Source organism: Carassius auratus, unplaced genomic scaffold (genome assembly GCF_003368295.1).
Source record: "Carassius auratus strain Wakin unplaced genomic scaffold, ASM336829v1 scaf_tig00007487, whole genome shotgun sequence".
NCBI lineage: Eukaryota > Metazoa > Chordata > Actinopteri > Cypriniformes > Cyprinidae > Carassius > Carassius auratus.
This window is the reverse complement of record NW_020523854.1, coordinates 385,425-405,866: the sequence shown is the minus strand read 5'-3', so window position 1 is coordinate 405,866 and position 20,442 is coordinate 385,425. Positions and strand designations below refer to the sequence as shown.

Below are 20,442 nucleotides of genomic sequence, written 5' to 3'. Positions count from 1 at the left end.
GCATAGGATTAAAACAGCGAATCTCAAGTGTGCTAGACAGAGCTTTTTTTTTTTTTTTTTTTTTTTTTTTATAAGAAATGCGAAAAAGCTTTATCAGTATAAAGATTGTAGCGTTTATGATGAGCCTTAAAGTGCCTCATTACGAAGAAGTTTTTCAGAAAATTGCATGCACTATGATCAACATCTTAATAATGCTGTGCAAGTCTGCTAGATAAACAAGCACGAAACGCCCAGTGCTTTATTTGAACGTGTAAGTAAAAATCCTTGCAGAGAATAAATTAATGCCCAGGCGCCGCAAGTGCATAGAACGAAATGATACTTATAATGCTGTAGACTTGTGAAGTGATGGAGGCGAGATGCCGAAGAGACCGGCAGCCTTAATTCTGTCTGCTGGTCCGGAGAGACTTCATTCGTGCAGGTTCACGTGAGCGTACAGATGAATATTTGTTGATTGAGACCAAAGTCTTTTCAGGTGTTGAGACCCGAGCAGCACTGACGCGACATCTCGGAAAGCACCAGCGTTGCCAAGACCGGTTTTTTTTTTTTTTTTTTTTTTTTTTTGTGGGATGCCTTTTCTGTCCTGGGTTTGAGGTGACCCCAATAGTGTTATATATAGCCCCTAGAATGTGAATTCTACCGATAAATCCCTTTTGAACGCGATTGGGCTTTTTATTTTTTTATTTTTTTTTTATTAAATAGTAACTGGCGGTTTTGAGAACCTGGCAACCCTGGCCTGGAAGCACACGGAACTCCGCCAATGTTCACATCCTCTGCCGAGAAAAGCTTGTAAATCATCCAACACAACGACTGCAGATGATCGCCGCCACGCGGAGCTAAGCCAACGATCCCGTGTGCATCTTAGAGGAACGTCAAACTCTAGATAGTTTGCGGGGCACGAACTTAATTACAGCAAGTAGATGAATAAACACAACAGCTTGAGCAAGTACAATCGCGTCGGAATCTGCGGTTGTTGTCGCGTTGGCATCTGCGAACTCAAACATGTGTAAGTACGATCTTTTATACAGGAGTATAAAGACGTGATTGGATAATGATGAAGGTAATTAGTGACGAAGTGATTGAGTCTTCCTGGCAGAACTTAGGCTAAAGCTTCCATTTCTGTGCAGTTCTGTGTGTGCTATGACCACAGATCTGTATTGATTCAGTAGCTGAAGGTGTATTTGAACAAACTATTGGGAAGATTACAGGCGCAAAAGTGTATAACACGGTTTAAATCCTAAGCATTTCAAGACTCAATGTTAAGCATGCTACAACCTATTTCAATTCAAATAATACATAAAAAATTAAAGGTGGCAGAGAAAGTTTACCCCGCTTGCTCTAATGTTACTCATACAGCATGTAAAGACAGTAATATCAACATCTAATCTAAAATCTGAACACCACACACACACACACATACACACACACACACACCTTATGGCTATTTAAAATCTGTATCTGTATCTGTATAAGGATTATTTACATGAAATAAAATAAAATAACTTATGAAATATTAAAAATAGATTACTTTTTATTTTGGTTAACATTTCAACATTTCTCTTTTTCATTAAGTTCAGTTTGATGTAAGTAAGATATAAAATCTAAAACTCATGATGAATCCATTATTAACAATGCAGATAAAAATAAAATAAAAATAAAAATACTGCAAATTGATTACAAAATTCCACAAGGAACAGGAATATATACACTCTACTATCTTTTCAATTGAACTTTTAAAAATATTCAAAAAACAAATTAAGGAAAAAAACTATAATAGTATTTCAGTCATACTTATATAACTCTGATATTCATATAATGTATTTTGGCAACACTTTAATTTAATTTAATTATTTAAAGAATTTTCCCTCAATAAACTGCTAATTTGCTGCTTATTAATAGTTAGTAAGGTAGTTGTTAAGTTTAGGTATAGGGTACAATCTAAAAGGAATCTAAAATATGGTCATGCAGAATAAGGCAATAATATGTGCTTTAATAAACAATTAATATGCTAGTAATATGCATACTAATAAGTAACTATGTAATAGCGAGAATTGGTCCTTAAATTAAAGTGTTACTGAGTATTTTGATAGATTTGCACAAACACATTCATTTGAATGTTTGGAAACCAGTTACAATGATGAATTGTATTCAATGTTGTTGATACAATTTGGCACACCACTGCTGCTTTCTGGCTGTTTTATTCATGATATTGACCATTACTCAAATAGAAATGGCAAACTGACCTTGAGTTTCCCATTTAGGATTGTGTTTCAAACTAAACACAACTCTCTGTGTTATCTGTGCTCAAATTTGCTGTAACTTCCCGTAACTCAGCTTTCACAGTGGCCCAGTGGTACTTGATGTCAAATAATCCTGTCAAACATAGCTACAAAGGTAGCGCGAGCGCACCTGACAATAGTCAAATCCCAGAAACCCTGTGTGTATCCACCCTGCATTATAATCGTAGCATGACACAGTCAGCCAAAGGCGAATTCTACGAGAACTAAGCAAACAGAAACTCACTGTCTCAATGTGCCTCAGCCCTAGGCATCTATCAGCATTGAAAATGTTTTACAACACTTTGACACCTCAAAACCATGCAAATGTTTGTGAGAAGGTAAAGAACAGAAGGAACTGTCAAAAAGTGCCAACATGTTATGAAGAAATAGGTACATTACAAGCGTCACAAATTAAACTATCTGTTATTAAATACTAGGTATAACATTCTCTCCTCTGGCAACGCTCTGTTGATTAACTAATTATCATGCCACATTCATTTTCTGCGCCCCGAAGCGTTTGCTGGATTTACCCATGGTGGATTGCACATGAGTTCGGCTAGTTTATTCCAAAACACAGCTCTATGTGAGCAATTCAGCGGATCTGTGGCTGCACTCTAAAAAATAGTTAGTGTAATAGGTACAAGTACAGTAATAGTTCTATTTAGATCCACTGCATCCTGTAGAACCCTTTTATGCTGAATGGTTCTTTGTATTAGTGTTTTGGGTTCTTTAACCCTGTTGAAAAAAAACAGCATATGCTGTTTAGGTATGTTTTGACGCTGGAATGCTGGTTTATGCTGGTCCTTTGCTGGTCCTTTTGCTGGTTTATGCTGGTCCTTTGCTGGTCCTTTTGCTGGTTTATGCTAGTCCTTTGCTGGTCCTTTGTTGGTCTATGCTGGTCATGAGCTGACAAAGGACCGGCATAAACCAACAAAGGACTAGCATAAACCAGCATCCCAGCATCAAAACATACATAAATAGCATCTGCTGTTTTTCTTTCAGCAGTGATTCCCGCCCCTTTTTTAAAAAAAACTGTAACTGACAAAGCTCCTCATTACTGATTTTCTTGAGCACAGTGATCCAAATACAGACTGTCAACACACTCTCAACAGGTAAATGATTTCATTCTTTAATTTAAATAGAAATTTAACTTTAAAATTGTAACTGGTTTCCAAACAAACATGTTTAATGTTCCCATAACCTCATCCTCTTTAGAGAGAAACTACCATTCAATCACAACAAATTGATGGACTTAAAGGATTTATAGAGGATTGTAAAGATATTTCCCTGGAACTTTGTCCTCATCACATCTTTTTCTTGTTTTACTTATTTATGTATGTATTCATGTTATGTCTACTGTCAACTGTTGTTAAGAGCACTGACATTATTGCTACGTGAATGTCACATAGATAAAAATAGTTCCTAATTCTGCTGTTATTGTTGTTGTTTTAATGTAAAGTCCCCCTCCCCATAATGTTAGATCACTGTTATTTTTGCTACAATTTCACGTTATTAAATAAAATAAATATACCTAATTGACACAACATGCTGTTGTTGATGTTTTTATGAAAACCTTAATAGAAGCTATAACATATTATAAGACCAGGCAAATAGAGGGGTAAAAAAACAAAACAATAGTAATAAATAGTTTATTCAAATACACATTAACAAAACTAATATTAATTATATAAATATACTAATATTACAGAAAATAAAAATATAATGTAAAGGTTATTTATAGCACCATTAAGGTTCTATATAGCCCTTTCAAAGCATGGAACCCTATAAAAAGGGTTCTACTGTATTAAGCACCAAAAAGATTCTGCTATTGTTACAAGCTGACGAACCGTTTTCTGGTACTGTTTAGGACCATTTTTCTTAATAGTGTATGCAAACCCAAGGGCTGCTGGGATTGCTTCATTTACATTCCACAGATTGCATCAGGAATTCTGAAACATTTTCCTTTTTCCGCCTGTTAATTAGGGACAGCATGCACTGAAAGAGATATGCACTGACACGTAAGCACAATAGCAGCATCACAGGCGAGTCCCTAATTAGTGAGCGTTAATGACTACAACACATGCTTGACCGTGATATTCTATCAATCAGTAACCACAGCCATTTTTCTCCGGCTGCTTCCTTCTCATTTGATGGTCAGGCGTCTGTGCGTTTTGCATTGAGTGGCAGTCGTTGCAGCAAACGCTCCTTTCCATCCATCCGAGGACATGTTTACAAAGCTTTCATTTCTGAACGATTCTTGACCCGTCGCGCGCCCCCAGCATGACGTTGATTAGGAGGTTTGTCAGTAATAAACTGGAGAGCCCCATTCCTTCACAAACCTGTATTCATTTAGTTCTGCCAAGTTATACAGTGCCATATCTCTGCAGGAAAATCCAGCATGACATGAGAGCGAATTTTGCCCTTTTAAAAAGAGGGTTAATCTTTCTTTCTTTCCCACAGCAACCTCAATCTCTCTCCGGCCCGCATGGCTCTTGTGATCCCGGGCTGCTGCAGTAAATTAAATTAAATAAACCCATTAGTTACAGCACTGCTACCTTCTCACCTCTGCCCAGATGCGCTTTCATGGTTTGCTGGCATTTTAAAGCAACCAGAGGACTGAGTATATGGAAGCTGTCATTGGAAAGTGACCTTGAATGAGCAGAACCGGGTTCATTGTTTATCGGGGGTGATCAATTAAAACTTTCAGGTTAATTTTAAAAATGCACAAGTATTACAAAAGTAAATCAGAGTTGAGGTGCTTTCAAATATGAAGAGGCAGGCGAGAGGAAAAATGGGGGTGGATGACCGTGAAAAGCGAGTCTGCGTCACTGCAAACACGTTAAAAAGTGTGGCATGAGTAACTGAGTGGAGATCACCAATACATCAACATGCTGGCAGCCTGAACTGCACGTCCGAGGGGAGAGAGAATTTATTATTTCTTTCACATGATTTAATTCTGTCTGTTGTTTTAAAACGTGAAAATGTGTATTAATAAAAGGACTAAATTGACTAAAGCTGGGAGAGAATTTCAAAGAAGATCAACGGGAAACAAAGATCTTTTAAAGTACATCATCCAGTGAATAATTCTCCCTCAATTTCCCAGTTTGCCTCATAAAAACAGGAAAGCTCATCTTTGTGCCTTATTTTGAACACTGCTGGTATTCAAAATTGTTTCCTTTTACACAAAGAAGCTTCGGAATCTTGAAAAATAGCATAATCACAGAGGAGGTGTGCAATATAGTGTAACAGTTGGGTTCTGGCAGTAAAACTCCCATTATTTGTCTCCATAGAGAAAATTGCAACAATTCTATAGAAACATTTCAAGATGTTCTGTACATACTATGAGCTACTATGAGCTCAGAGGTCATTAAACTACTCTGTGTGTTTCTGTTCAAGCTGTTAATTTGAACTTAAAAATTTGAATATTTAATAGCAAAGTAACAGGTGAGGAATCATGAATAGTAAAGAAAGAAAAATGGACCAGCAAGCAAATCAGGATGCAAGAGCTCAGCAGTGTTGTAATTGATTGATATTGTAAGAAGGGATGATTCAGAAAGATGGAGAGTAAGATCCAATTGCAACATAAAACATTTATTAACAAACAACAAACTAAATCCAGGCAAAGTTTGAATATAGTACATTCAAACACAGGGGATAGCAGGAAAGAACTGAACAGCACACATGAAACATCCACAAGGGACAACACCAGACCCTGACCAAGGGAAACACTGAGGTATAAATACACAGAGGGCTAACAAAGAAAACCTGGGGAACTTTAATATTTTGAAATATTATAATAGTTTAGATAAGTCTTTATTTTAATATATTTTACAGCAATAATTTATTCATGTTATGCAAAGCTGAATTTTCAGCATCATTACTCCGGTCTTCAGTGTCACATGATCCTACAGAAATCATTTTAATATGCTGATTTTCTGCACAAGAAACATTTCAGATTATTATAAATGTTGGAAAACAGTTGTGCTGTTTAGATATATAGATAGATATATTAGCTTATTTAAATTTATCATGCACAATGATTCAATGGTTTGCAGTTAATTTTTCATGGAGATGTATTTTCACATTAATTTCACTTAGATGGTACATTTTCATCTCAGATCAGGTCGATTTAACTCATGGATTTAAAACAAAATAAAAAATGAATGGGAAGAAAATGCTTCCAGAACCAAAACTTACTGTGCAACAACCATTTTCAGGTTCATTTAGGGGGGGGGGGGGGGGGGGGGGTTAAATGCTATTTCATGCATACTGAGTTTTTTACACTGTTAAAGAGTTGGATTCCCATGCTAAACATGGACAAAGTTTCAAAAATTAAGTTGTATGTTTGTCACAAGTTTCAGAAAGTTTTTTTCGAGTATGGCTCTGTGTGACGTTAGATGGAGCGGAATTTCCTTATATGGGTCCTAAGGGCACGTCTGCTGGAAGAGCACGCGCTCCTGTATAGCAGAGCACTGAGAGGCTGAGCACATCCTAATCAGAACGAGCGCGTCGCAAAAAGTCACAAAAGAAGTGTGATTTTGGTTGCCAGGGCAAGACAACCCTGCACAGATTACCAAAAAAAAAAGGGTCACGATCGTGTGTTTGAACCTCAGGCAGTGAGTAAAACTGCTTCAAATATCTCTGCTTCCTTGTTAGTGCATCCGCCTCCCATGCCGGAGACCCCGGTTCGAGCCCCGCTTGGAGCGAGTCGTTGCTGCTGCTGCTCTCGTTCAGTTTCAGCCTCGGGATCTGATTCTGGATCATAAATAAACGGCTGAATCTGACTGTTAGCCATGGTTTGTTTTGGTTGGTTTTGTCCTCACGGTAATGCCACAGCTTCCAAACGCTCTCAACGCAAAAGCCTACTGGCGCTCGTGATTCTTTAGCTCCGCCAAAACGTCACACCTCCAGCCGGTCGTGTTTTTCCGGGAAAAATCGGTACAGACTATTTTTCTCTTATGAACATAATATAACTAAAGACTTTTTGGAGTTATGAAGGATGCAGTACTACTCTATAGGTACGCAAGATTAACAGGATATTGAGTGAAAACGAGCATTTCACCCCCCCTTTAAGACAGAAACGTCCACTACAGTGAGAGCTTTAATTTTACTAACAAATGAGACAAAATGCAATTGGGGGTTCACTCCCTTTCAAACACTGGGTGTACTACTCATTCTACCATTCAGGTATTGTCAAGAAATGAAACGGTTTAAATTAAATATAAAAAAGCAACACTTTCCATTTATACTGTTACTAGGCAGGCATAAAACAAGCAAAGCATGTCAACAAAACAATGCCCAAACTGACATCTCAAATGCCAATAATCCAAATTACCCCAGCAAAACAATCACCTTCTGATACACCAATTAGCAATTAACATAATCCTTAAAAGCATCCTTTTTCATCTCATCAGCTTAGTCCAGGTCTCAAAGGACACTTGGCACATGCGACAGCTGCTGCATAAAAACTATTGTGAGCAGAGCTGATTGTGGGAGATTCTCATGTGGTGTTTGATTAATGGCGTGTGCATATAATTGATGGCAGGCAACATGAAACCTCAATAGAGAATGGCACAGAAAAAGTTCCTAAAAAACATATTCAAAGTCACATAAGAACAGAACACCACCAGAACTCAGTGTGTTGAAACTGTTGCAGTCGGTTTACACTTCCAAAATGCCGTCCCTACATTGTTTCACACTATGCTAAAATTATTCTAGCTGAATACCTCATGGTGATTTCAGGCAAGGAAAGGCACATGAATAAATAAACAACAGAAAGCAATGAGAAACTTCAAAGGCGATGGGACAATCACAGCAAACAAGCTTCTGGAAGCCAATGAATGTGTTTGTCTTTGTTTGTGACAGTGACTCAGGGGTGTTAACAGAGGAATTAGCTCACACCTACAGAGTGTAAGCACATCTCACCGCCATAATTGAATTAAGCCTGTCACAATCTTCTAAGCTGCGTACATTATTGAAGAAACGGTTGGTGTGAGCTATGTCACAGATCATTCACAAAGCAGCACTGCTAAAAAGCGGTCTTTCTCGTTTGTTCATTCAGATTCAGTTGTTCGCAAAATGGAGAACACCTTCATTTGTAATTTAGCGTTCCCCTGGCAAAATGTTTAAAAGAATAGTTCAGTCAAAAATTTACATTTTGACACTGTTTATTCTCACTGGTCCAAAGCCATATGGGGTTATCATTTCCATTGGAAACTTTGAACATTTTCATAAAGAATCGCACAGAACAAGTTCATAGTGAACCAGTGCTGTCAGTACCAAAAAAAATATATAACAAGCACCATAAAGGATTGTAAAAGTAGCCAGTGTAACTTATTTCAAGTCTTTTGAAGCCAAATAATAAGCTTTCTCTGAGGAGCAGACTTCATAACACTTGGAAATATACAATATATATTACATAGAAATCAAGTCTTTTCCTAAAACTTGGATTCGAGTGTTTGACTCATATGGATTACTTACTTGTACGATGTCTTTCTGAACTTTTTTAAAACATCATAGTTTTGGGTAAATTGACTTTCAGTGGAGGCCCAGAAATATCTTAGGTTTCATTATAAATACCTTCCTTGTCTTTCAAAGATGAACAAAATTCAGGTTCCAAAAAAACAGGTTTCAACCTTATAAGGGTGTTTGTTAGTTTTTGTTTTAGTTTTTCTGAACTGTTCTTGTGTGTCAAGGGCTGCATAACAATTCTTCAGAAATTCCTGCAGGAAAATAACAGCATACAAGTGTAGAACAACATGAAGGTGAGTAAACGATGACAGCCATCTCACTTTTAGGGGAACTATTCTTTTAACTAGAATCCTCTATCTGTCAGAGCCATATGGTGTATTAGGATTTCTGTGTACTGTGTCAGATGTCACAGAGAGATGCAGGTGAAGCCATGTGTCACATTCCTAGCAGGGAATCTGACTGTTTTCATCCCTACAGCTCCTCTGAGGAACAGTAAAGCCCTGCTACGATAAATGTCAGGTCAGAGGAGCAGCCGTGAGACACGCTAGAAGCCGCATGTTTGCCGTCGCGCCGTGGCTTCAACGTGTCAAAGTTCCTGACTGAACTGCATTAGCTTGTCTTTGGGTCGTGTCTTGAGACTGTATCACTCACCCAATACGCAAAAAGGGAGGGGGAGCTGCAGGAAACGCAGGGAGAAAATTGGAATCTTGTCAAGGATGATTGACATGCCTATTTGTCCCAGGGAATTCTTATTCAGAGAAATTTTAAGATGGCTGTAAACCAGCTCTTTGTTGAATGAAATCATTGTTCCTTCTGACTGGAATCACATCATGGCAAATCCGTGGAAAGTAAATAATCCCTGAGAGAATTCGTTTAAGCTCAAAATGACTTAAGTTTACTCTTTATTTTTGGCTCAAAATAAATAATTTAATACTTGAGGCAGTGGCTGGGGCTACTAAAAAAAGCAACAAAGCTTAACCAGCCTCCATATCAGCTTTGCAACAAGGACAAGACTCAGGTTCTCATCCACAGACATGAAGCTGTGATTTAATGGCCGATTGTGTGACGATGCCAATATTTTAATGGCTGCAAATTAAATTGACAAATTAGATTCTTAGCGTAAGTGAATTAAACTTGTGGAATTGGATGAAGATCGTCACTTCAGAAACTTTCTAGCAGGATTCAGCCCAGCAGGCAGCAAGGATGTCTGTCAGAAAGAGCGAGGCGTTGAGGGCTGAGTATAAAAAGATGTATTCCAGAATCTTGACGGCGGGTGGATTTTCCTCTCTCGTCCTTCAAAGATAAAACGCGGTGATTCCATGTACAGCTCCGGTGCTGCAAAAAAAATGGACTCGAATAACCCGGAAGCCCGACTTCTGAGTAAATTCCACAATATGAGCTCATTTTTCACCTTGATTCTTTAGGCCACGGAGAACCTTTCTCATAGACTGTGATGCCATTTGAACACTTACACCTTAATGCTCTTTGACTTTAAATCCCAGATGTAATTGAACTGTCAGGACTGCTGTCTGGGATTGTTTCCGGAGGGGCAAACAATATGCGCATGCCTTTCCATGCAACCCTGAAAGCTGGATCCCGGAAGACGTCTACATATCATCAATACGTCAAAACAAAGTATTAGTGCGAGTACATTCGCCATTTTTCAACCGTCAGCAACTGTATCTCAGCGTTGGAATGGCGAGATGTTCGCACCTAGCCAAAGGATGACAGGAAGGGCGATAAACATGTGAAGTGCCAGGACAGAAGCTCCTGTAGTCGCTGGGCTCTCTTGTGCTGGTGAATTTAATTAAGTGGAAATAGGGGGATGAGACAGACCTGACTGCAGCGGTCCACTCGCTCTCGACAGGCACAGGGGCATGCTGCTAATTAAAAAGTTTAATTCCACGACTGCCGTGTTGGCATCCGAGTACCCAGAGTTGCGTCCTTGTACGCCTTGGCGGAAGCTTATCAGGAGCAGGCAGATTGGGGCGTCCCATGGAGGTGCAGGGGCTAGGCTGTATGGAGAGAGATGGCATCCAGCTTGAGCTGGTAGGCGGCCCATCTCCTCTCACAGCTTCAAGCCAGCAGTCAGGAGGAGAGAGTCGGGTTGAACTGCAGCGTGGCGTGCTGAGGCAAGGTAAACAAGAGATAAACGGAGGATTTGGGTCCTGTCCTGCTTCGCTCAGCAGTGGATCTGCAACTTGCTCCTCCTGTCAGAGGCTAGCTCCTCGGCTTCTGACAGGAAGGAATCAACACTGCACACTGTTCATACTGCTTATAAACTCGCAGATGATTTGCTACACCAAGTGGCCCTAAACGTATCAGAACACTTAAGCCACACTTAAAAACGCATACATTTCATTGCATTAAACATCAAAGCAAATGGCATCTGCAAACAAGTGGCACTGGAGCTTTATCCAACTAACTTCACTTTTCAGGGCTATTTTTAAAAGTGTCGGGGGATTTTTAGTCAACAGGTTCACACAGGTGTTCTGTCAGAGTAACAACAGGTGCAGCTCATCACATTAAACTATGAATGTGATCTACCAGCATCTGAACCAGAAAGTGCCCATGTACTTACCAAATATTCATAATAAATAGTACTGTTTTTATAACTTAAAACCTTTTTCATTAAGCTGTCATTCTTAAAAATAAAATCATTTAAATGTAGTTTAGCTTAAACTATTATAATAATAACAACAACAATAATAATACATGTATTAAACTAGTATACATGACAAGAACACAAAACAAAATTATCAAATATATAAGGAAAATTTAAATAAAAAGATTATATAAAATATTTTATATAATAAATAATGTCAAATTTTAATACAATTACAGTAATATAGCATCTTAACATTGTTTTGGAATGAGGCTGAATCAATTATGAATTCTCATCATTGTGTGAAGTATATATTTTTAGGAATTATTCAGTTTAAGGAAATATCTGCAAATAGTATCTTTTGGCATGTTGGTGCTGACCACTATCAAAATACTATAATTGCTTTCCATCTCTCAGTTCCAACAGCTTTGCACATACACTGTAAATCTATAGGGCAAGCATGCAAGATGCTGCTGATAGAGCTTAACTTACCTTCACCTCCCAATATTCTTTTAAACTACAGATGTTGTGAGGAATGGGGTTCTGAATATCTGAAGTTCTTCTCTCCAGCAGGAAACAAGGGTCACCGGGGAATAAAAAGGTGGTGGAATTAGAGCGCTTCATTGTGTAGCCTTGTACGAGGCAAGAACAATGCGTGGGCTTCAGCAGTGTACAGCTCTCATTGATCAGAATGCATTTAATCTCCACCAAAAAGGAAGAGACCTTGGTGTAGGCAATGCTGAGTCTTTGCTATCTCTTGAAAGGCCACCTTTTTTTACAGGCTCACGACCAGACATAAAGATGGGAAAACTCTCCTGAGGTCAAATAGCCGAAGGATCTCCGTCTCCGAATATTGTGTGGGGGATTATTGAATAGAATGAATAAATAACAGATCAGAGAAGCCTGTAAAATGCTGCAAATGTCCTATTACAATTTCTTTTTTCTTTTCTTTTTTTGGCAATACCACATAAATAAGAACCATAAACTATAATATACATCATTTTTGAATGCTTGTATCATTGAAAAAATGTCAACTATTATCACCCAGCACTACTGGAGAGTTGGAATGCTGAAAAACAGCAGTGTTTTTGCCCTACAAATGGCTTGTCTCTGCATATTAAACTTGTATATGAGTCTTTTAACACTGAAAAAATTACACACTTCAGCTTTAACACTCTCGTTTTTACTTCCCTGCACTCCTTTAATCTAAAAGTGGACTCCAACAGTGGTGCGATTCATCTAATGATGCCGAGCTATTATTATTTGACAGAGGGAACACATTACCTACTCAGTTAAAGTGAGGCTTCTTTTAAAAGCAGACAGGAGTTTAACAGAGCATCCGGTCCTCCCTGACAAGCCTTTTAAACATTGCTTCGGGCTGTAAAGAAGAGGACCATTATATTTCAAGACTGAAAAGACTACCTAACTTCTCCTGATACAGGTGCCCAGCAAATTAAGTTCAATAAGCCTTTACCCTTGGATATTTATTCATGATGGCTTTAAAATGTAAAACCGACTTGTCTATGCATCTTTGCATAAAGCATATTTGTAAACCGAGTTGCCTTCTTATGCATATTAAAGGGGGTAAACCACCTAAAAATCAACCTTTCCTACCTTTATGACTTTTGTGGAACATAAAAGAAGATATTTTGAAGAATTATTTTGTCCTTGCAAGTCTTACAACCACAGCTAAGTGTGAACTGAGCCACTTCTGTGAATGCAAATCAGTTTGCATGCATCTGGTGAGCCAATATTAAAACACAAATATCAAGGGTATGTTGTAATGTCATCAAATACAAGGTCCATCTTTTAATATAATATCAAATATTATCATTATTAATTTTTTTAATCCAGTTTGTTTGTAGTATATTATTGTTCAGCTTCACTTTGATGTATTGCACATCTAGCCCGACAGTTATTGCACTTGTAATATTGTTTCCTTCAGTGAGTATGGTAGTCCATTACATATTTGATATTCCTCCAAGCTACAAGTCATGTTCCAAGTGCATGTGAAAACAAATTTAAGGCCACTGAAGGGATTTTCTAGGCTCAGTAAAACACTAAAACACACAAGCACTCTTAGGTGTTATTTATATAAGCTTGTCATCCCCCGGTCTAATGAGCCCTACACAACGACTGTAATGAAACAGCTCGCATTAACACCCAGGCAAATGAAGGAATGTTACGAGTTCTGCTCGCTCCGAAGTGAATTGCGGCAGATGTTGCCTGGCCCCAAAGCTCTGAGTCACAGCCCAAGGCTAGCAGATCCAAGCGGATCCAGCACACGCCGCAGCGTGACTTAATGCTCATTCACTCTCTACCCCTCAGACAGTCTTTGTATGAGCGTCTCATCACCATAGGCAACCACTCGGATGAATGATGTTAGGTCTATGTAGAATAGCAATCCAAAAGAAAAACAGCCTGGCTGTAATAACCTGCACTGGCTCAGATTATAAACAGAGTGGAGAAATGTTAACTAGGAAATATCGCAGGCTGATGAGTCAAAGCATGTTGAGGGACACATACACCTGAGTAAGCACCTCGTGATTTGAGCGCACCTGGGAGTCAAAGCACTCAACGGAGCATCCACTGCACCTGGTTCTTGTGAGCAGTGATTGTGAACATGAATTCAGCATGAAATGAAACAGTCATGCTGCTGTAGTAATTATGTTAAAGCTGGACAAAAGCATCCGCTGCAGCCTGGAGCTCGGTTGCATTTGAATCATCACATATGTATTAGTCTACTGACTAACTGTCTGACTGAAGCTTCTCTCAACAGCAAAATGGGAAAAAAAGCAAATGACCAAATCTACATTATGTGTAGACATACTCAAACGCAATACATAGGCCTGATAAATATATATATATATATATATATATATTTTTTTTTTTGTCAAATAAAGATGTATATTATTTTTTATTTTATGACTGTACTAAAATTGGATGTATATATCTGTCATTTAGCTGTACAATCATCTGATGTCTACAAAAGCTTTGATCATCAAGACATTTTGTGCTACTGTAAAAGCGTGTTTTAATGAATTACTAGACCATTTTGAAAAATACAGTAATGGTAAATAATGTCTGCAATCTCTGAATGCAAGCGCTTTTTATAGTAAAGGAAGCAAAGAGAACTCAACCCTGATATTTGGGTCAATGACAAGATGTTTGTTGATGATATGTGGGCTTTGTCTGGATATATTAAATTACTTTTTTTTTCTTCTTCTTCTTTTCATGTCTGATTAAATTGTTACATTTTGCATCAGCAGTTTGGCATCATTTTTCATTATAATTGTGTTTGTCTTTTATTTTCTTGTTTTACATTATTAAGAATACAAATAAATTAACAAATAAAAATAATAATATAATAAACTATAATAAACTATAATGAACTAAAATAATAAATAAATAAATAAACAAATAAATAAAAATCCAATAAATCAGTCACTGTCATAAAAGAAGCCATTTTGTTGTCATGTGACAAGAAAACCATAAAACAGAGAGGTCTCCTGCATTCTCATGAATATTTTACATAGACCTATATACTGTGTGTGTGTAAAAATGTTTGCAAATTAAATATTAACAATAATAATATTAACGATTAGCATTTTACCCGAGATGAAATCAACTGTTTTGGTAAAAATCGGTATAAATCTTCTTCAAAAGCATATTAAAGTAAAGTCAAGAAAGAAATTGCATTTCCAAGAACTTTAAACTAGATTGCTATCGTGCGATCGGACATCATTATCTGTCATTGACCCATAAACAACACAACAGAGAAACGTGAAGGGCGCACCTGTACCAATCCAGCCCCTTCTCGTAGTTCCTGTCAAAGAAGTGCGGCTCATTCCCAACGGCTCGCACATCGGGATGAACCCGCAAAGCTTCCAGCAGAGCCCTTGTCCCCCCCTTCTTCACTCCGATTATAATGGCTTGGGGCAATTTTTTAACCCCGTAATCCGAGGTGCAGTTCACCGCTCTCCGTAGCTCGCTGTCCGTGGTGCTGAATTCTGGGGGCTCTCCAGCAGCAGCGGCGGCGGCGGAGCGCGTTGTAGCCGCCTGAGCTCGCACCCATCCCGCTGTCCTCTCGTCGATCCCCAAGCTATTTCTAACGCTCGAGACGGCGATGGTTTGCTCTGTGGCCGTCCTCTCGACGAACTCCTCGTCGAGGTAGACCTGGGAAGAGGTCGAGTAAAGTTTCTCCCTCAGCGTAACAAAAGTTGTCTCCTCTGTCACGAGCCTGCCCTGATAAACGTAGTTCTCCTGGAACTGGAAGGAGTTGTAACAGCTCATCAAGCTATAGAACAGATAGGTGACAGAAAGGGACAGGGTGAACATGAATAAGATCTTCCGGGGCACTTTAGAAGTAAAAACCGAAGTGCTGGACCAAAATGCCATCTCTGATAGCAGCGACCCTCTCAGAGAAGTGGCCAGACATGTTTCCACCCCAAGTCTCGCATGGACACTCAACAACAATAATCTGTCACCATCAACACCGCGAACATCTGAAAGTGCGAGGAGGATCCCGCGCTCTCCACGCGCGCTTCGCTCGAGGAAAACGGATCGTTAAAATTCCAGAAGAACGTCTCGAGTATCGATTTCTTATTCCGACGCTGACAGCCTTTGTCACAATTGATCGGAATGAACTTGCAGATGAGAACGGCTGCGGTCGGGCGTTCTTCCAAACGAGCAGCCCTCTCGGTTGTAGACTGAGGGTATTGATGCTGATGGAAGTCTTGGCATCTTAGAAGAAAAGGGGCAAAGACATAGCAAAGTCTCTGAAGTGATGTGCAGGGCACGTCTGCACTCGATACCGCTTCTGGAGTGCAGTTTTGACACCGCTGTCCTTCACACTGCTGATTTCAAGAGGCAATCGGCGCAAACGCTGGATCGTAATCCAAAAGAGGTGCTGATGTTGTATCACGCAGTCATCCTCCCACTGCTAATCCACTAACTTTGAGCGCTGGAGAGTGAGCAGCCTCGCCATAAATATTCATTGACTGCTCTCAGTGGCTGAGAGTGCAGCGCGCAGTCGTAACGCGTCGCGTTGATTGGTAGACGTGATGTGCGCATCAGCCGTGGGCTCATCCAAAAACCAGAATAAAACTACAGTAAGAAACTGCTGCTACGTCTACCGCTTTCTACAAGATAACAGGGGAGGAAAGCATTAGACACGCATGTAATTTGATCAGACAAACAAAAATACATTTCTATAGAATCTATTTTATATTTATTGAAAAAAAAATAAAAAATAAAATAAATAATACAATAATACAATCTCAACAGAAAATGTATAAAAAAACGGATTAATATTAATATTTAAACTGATTTATAATATTAATATTTATTTTTTATCATTGAAATTTTTTAATAATATTATTTATCTAATACAAAATAGTAAAATTTGCATAAACTAATATATAGTATATTCATAGCATTTATTAAACTTTTTATGGCTTTAATTACTGAAATTTGTTTTTTTATTTCAAATTTTATCAATAATCAAAGTGTCTGAATATTTACTGATCAAGACATATGAAGAATGTTTGGGGGTGCACTGAAAAAAAAGAAATACACAAAAAAAAAAAAAAAAACGGTGAGTAGCATGTATAAAACGTGTTTTTCTTTTAAAACATACAACAATCTTTTTTTTTTTTTTTTTTTAAGAGCTTACGTTTACAACAAAATAATTCTGTTACAGTGCAGTGGGTGTTTGCAAACCTGCTAGGTCTGTAATGCCAGCACCAGTGAAAGCAGTTCTGATAAGAGGAATATTACAGCAGCTATTTCAATATATTGCTTCCTTTGATTATATCTGATATCACATTTATATTGTTTTGACTAAATTTTTATGACAGAAGCACTAACTTTGGTCTATAAAGAGCAGCTCATGCCTGCTCTCTGCTGGCCTGAGAGATGCAGGACTAATGCATGCAACAACAGCACTGTGATTCTTCATGGCAGTTACCTTAATGCACATTACATCTCATTAATGCACAGACTGCAGGAGTAACTGTATAGATGAGGAATGATTGAATGGGTTGATGCACGGATTTCTGGAATTCAGCAGTGTTCTTGTGGTATGTGTGCTGAATAATTCAACAATGGACATTTCTTTATCTGTTGTTTTCCTTCTTCAACAGAGTTCTCTCAATAGAAGCACTAAAGCAATATTTACAGTGAAAATGCTCAAAATGTCAATTTATACATTTATCTCAAGTTATTGATTTGAAGTTATTTATTTTATTTATTTATTTTTTGCTACTGATTATGTTCCAAGGATAAGACATATGTATTTTGGGGAAACAAACAGATGACTTGTGAGTGGAACGATGTGTCCCCTTCCTTTAGATCCCTCCATTCATCACGTCCCTCATGTTATACAGCTTCCAGCTCAGAGCATCTGTTAAAAGTAAGCATTTCATTTTCCAGATAAATCGGTGTTCCTGCAAGCTTCTTGTAGTTGGTTTTTGGAGGTTGTTTAAAATCAAGAACGATGTTTGAGCTCTTTATACTGTAAGCCTGCACATTTAAATATGTTTTAAACTGAGTGCACTGTACAATGTGTAGAGAAAAAAAGAAACACGGAAAAACATACATACATTTTAACTGTTAAACACTGTAAAAATACTACAGTAAAACCTGGTAATTTGTTGTCAGTAAGTTCCCTTACTGTATATGGGGGAAAGCTGTAATAGTTCCAGCCTTACATATAAGGGAAGTTAAATGCACCATTTTTAGAAGTAAAAGGAAACAGTTCTCAAAAAAGAACTGTAATCCGACATTCTTCCCATGCATGAAACTTTACATTTGATGGTATTTCATTTACATAATTTTCTCATACGTTTTCCTTAATAGTTTTTGTTAGCAGCTATGCATAATCGGGTTTTATGCTATGGCAATTTTGTTGGTTTTGCATTATTTTACAGAAAATGCAGCAGTAATTTTATGTTTAATGTAACAGAAAACAGATTTTAATAGCAGTATGTTGAAAAATGGTATGGTATCAATGTATTTTTATAAACGTATATTTGTTTTCCTATTAAATATTTTACTATATTTAACCACAGCTGCAATTTCTTTATGCAAAAAGAACAGAATTTGTTTTTTTTTTGTTTTTGTTTTAGTGTATGAACACTGAAACACCTACACCTCATTATATATCAGTCAAAAACGTGTATGCCATGTGAAAAAAAAGGGGGAATAAAAGAACAAACAAAACAGATAACGCATTTTAAGAGTGTTTACACTATAAGTGACACATGCCAGCACTAGAGCTCCTCAAAGATACCAAACTTCACATTCATTACAGCACCTACATTGTAAGAAAACACCATGTTGTGCTGGCTTTTACTGCAGCTAGCTCCTCTTCCCACATATAGGGCACCCACCTATCTAGATGTGGCAGTGCTGCCGTTCTCATTCTCCAATGTTGAAATGACCTCTCAAACTTAGGTACAAATGCTCACTGGAAATACAGCTCCACACACTGTAGGAGATGCATTTCTTTGATCAGAAATTCGGATGCATACATATATTTTTTTGAAGTTGCTCTTAAAGATAGCACCTGCCTAGAAGCTACAAGAAAATGTAATGTAGAGTTCACAGTGAAGGAAAACTCATTTTTAAATATCCATGGATATTTAAGAGATCGGCTAGCAGTTGGACTCTAAGCTTCTGGCGTGCGGTCCAAAGGGAAATCCTGTGAAATCTGCCAAAAAATGCTTGAAACAGACTTATAGTTGTCTGAGCTTTGAGTGGTGAGTGGGGAAAATGGTAGTTTGGTCTATAAGCCTGCGTAAACGCTAAGATCTACAGCAATCAGTGTTGGGTAAATTACTCGAAAAAGGTAATTCATTACTACTAATTTCATCTTCAAAAGTGTACTGTAATTAGAGCAGAATAAGACATAAATCTGTGCTTTTTAAGTAATAATAAATAGCTAGTATCCCAGTAATATTCATGCAAATAACCAACAAGTTAACAGTGAGGAATGGACACTAAAGTGTTACCAATATTCTTGTTAACTTACCAACATGCATTTTAAGATTAGACATCAAATTTTGATGTTAAATCCAGTATTGTGTTGTGTATAAATGTTCTACAGTCAACACACAGCACTAAGTTAAATTACATAAGTAACTGTAATAAAATTACAGAAAAAATAAGAGTAATCCCTTACTTTACTTTTTCAATGGAAAAGTAATTAATTTACCGTAACCATTTACTTATTAATTAGTTACACCCAACACTGACTGCAATAAACTGCATAGCATGAATTTTAACAAAGAACATAAATGATAAATACTATTTCCAGTTGATCTGATGTTTGTAAATAATATTTAGCCATTACTCCTGTCTTCAGTGTCACATGATCCTTCAGAAAACATTGTATTATGCTGGTTACACAGTCTCTTCCTGTCTAAGTAGGCATATGTTGGCTAGAAGAAGCTAGGCTGTGAATCAGACATTGCCTTTAAATTTGTAAACGGCCTGACTATGCAAGACTAAGTTCATTCAGGGCTTTGCATGTTTGACCGGTTTCTCTTTAGGGAAACTTCTGTCTGGTACTGTCTTTGAAACTGAATGATTATATAACTGTTCATTAAGTGCAAAATTTGCTCTTATAATTAATAGTTTTACTTTTTAATGCCTTCCACACTCAATACAGTACAAGCAATTTACCTATATTTCCAAGCAGCCCTGGTGTAATTGTCCCCTAGATAATACATTGCAAGGACATTATGGCTAAATAACAATATGCAGAGAAATTGCTCAGTGTGCTAACAATAGTTAATTGTGGACAAATATAAAACGTTCACATATGGTTAAACTGCAATATTTCTTCTCTATCCATTGGCTTCTTTATTGGACATTATTATTGCTTGATCATACTTGAACATGCCCTTCCCTTCCAATGAAAACCAAACAAAACAGACAAATTACATGCTCACCAAGCTGTGCGCTCAAGGCAAAGGCAGAAATGTCTGAGTGAGAGAGAAAACGGCAACCTCTGACAGCCTCAGAGGCACAAAAAATAAATAAATAAATAAATAAATAAAACACACACACACACACACACACACATCC

General features: G+C 37.8%; 1 protein-coding gene across 1 annotated transcript; it reads right to left on the bottom strand.

The window, feature by feature from the left end:
• Positions 1 to 15,000: 15,000 nt before the first annotated feature.
• On the bottom strand, positions 15,001 to 16,380 carry LOC113071523 (uncharacterized). The gene has a single exon (XM_026244872.1). It carries the CDS (start codon positions 15,748 to 15,750, stop codon positions 15,097 to 15,099), a length of 654 nt encoding a protein of 217 aa, XP_026100657.1. The 5' UTR covers positions 15,751 to 16,380; the 3' UTR covers positions 15,001 to 15,096.
• Positions 16,381 to 20,442: the final 4,062 nt, after the last annotated feature.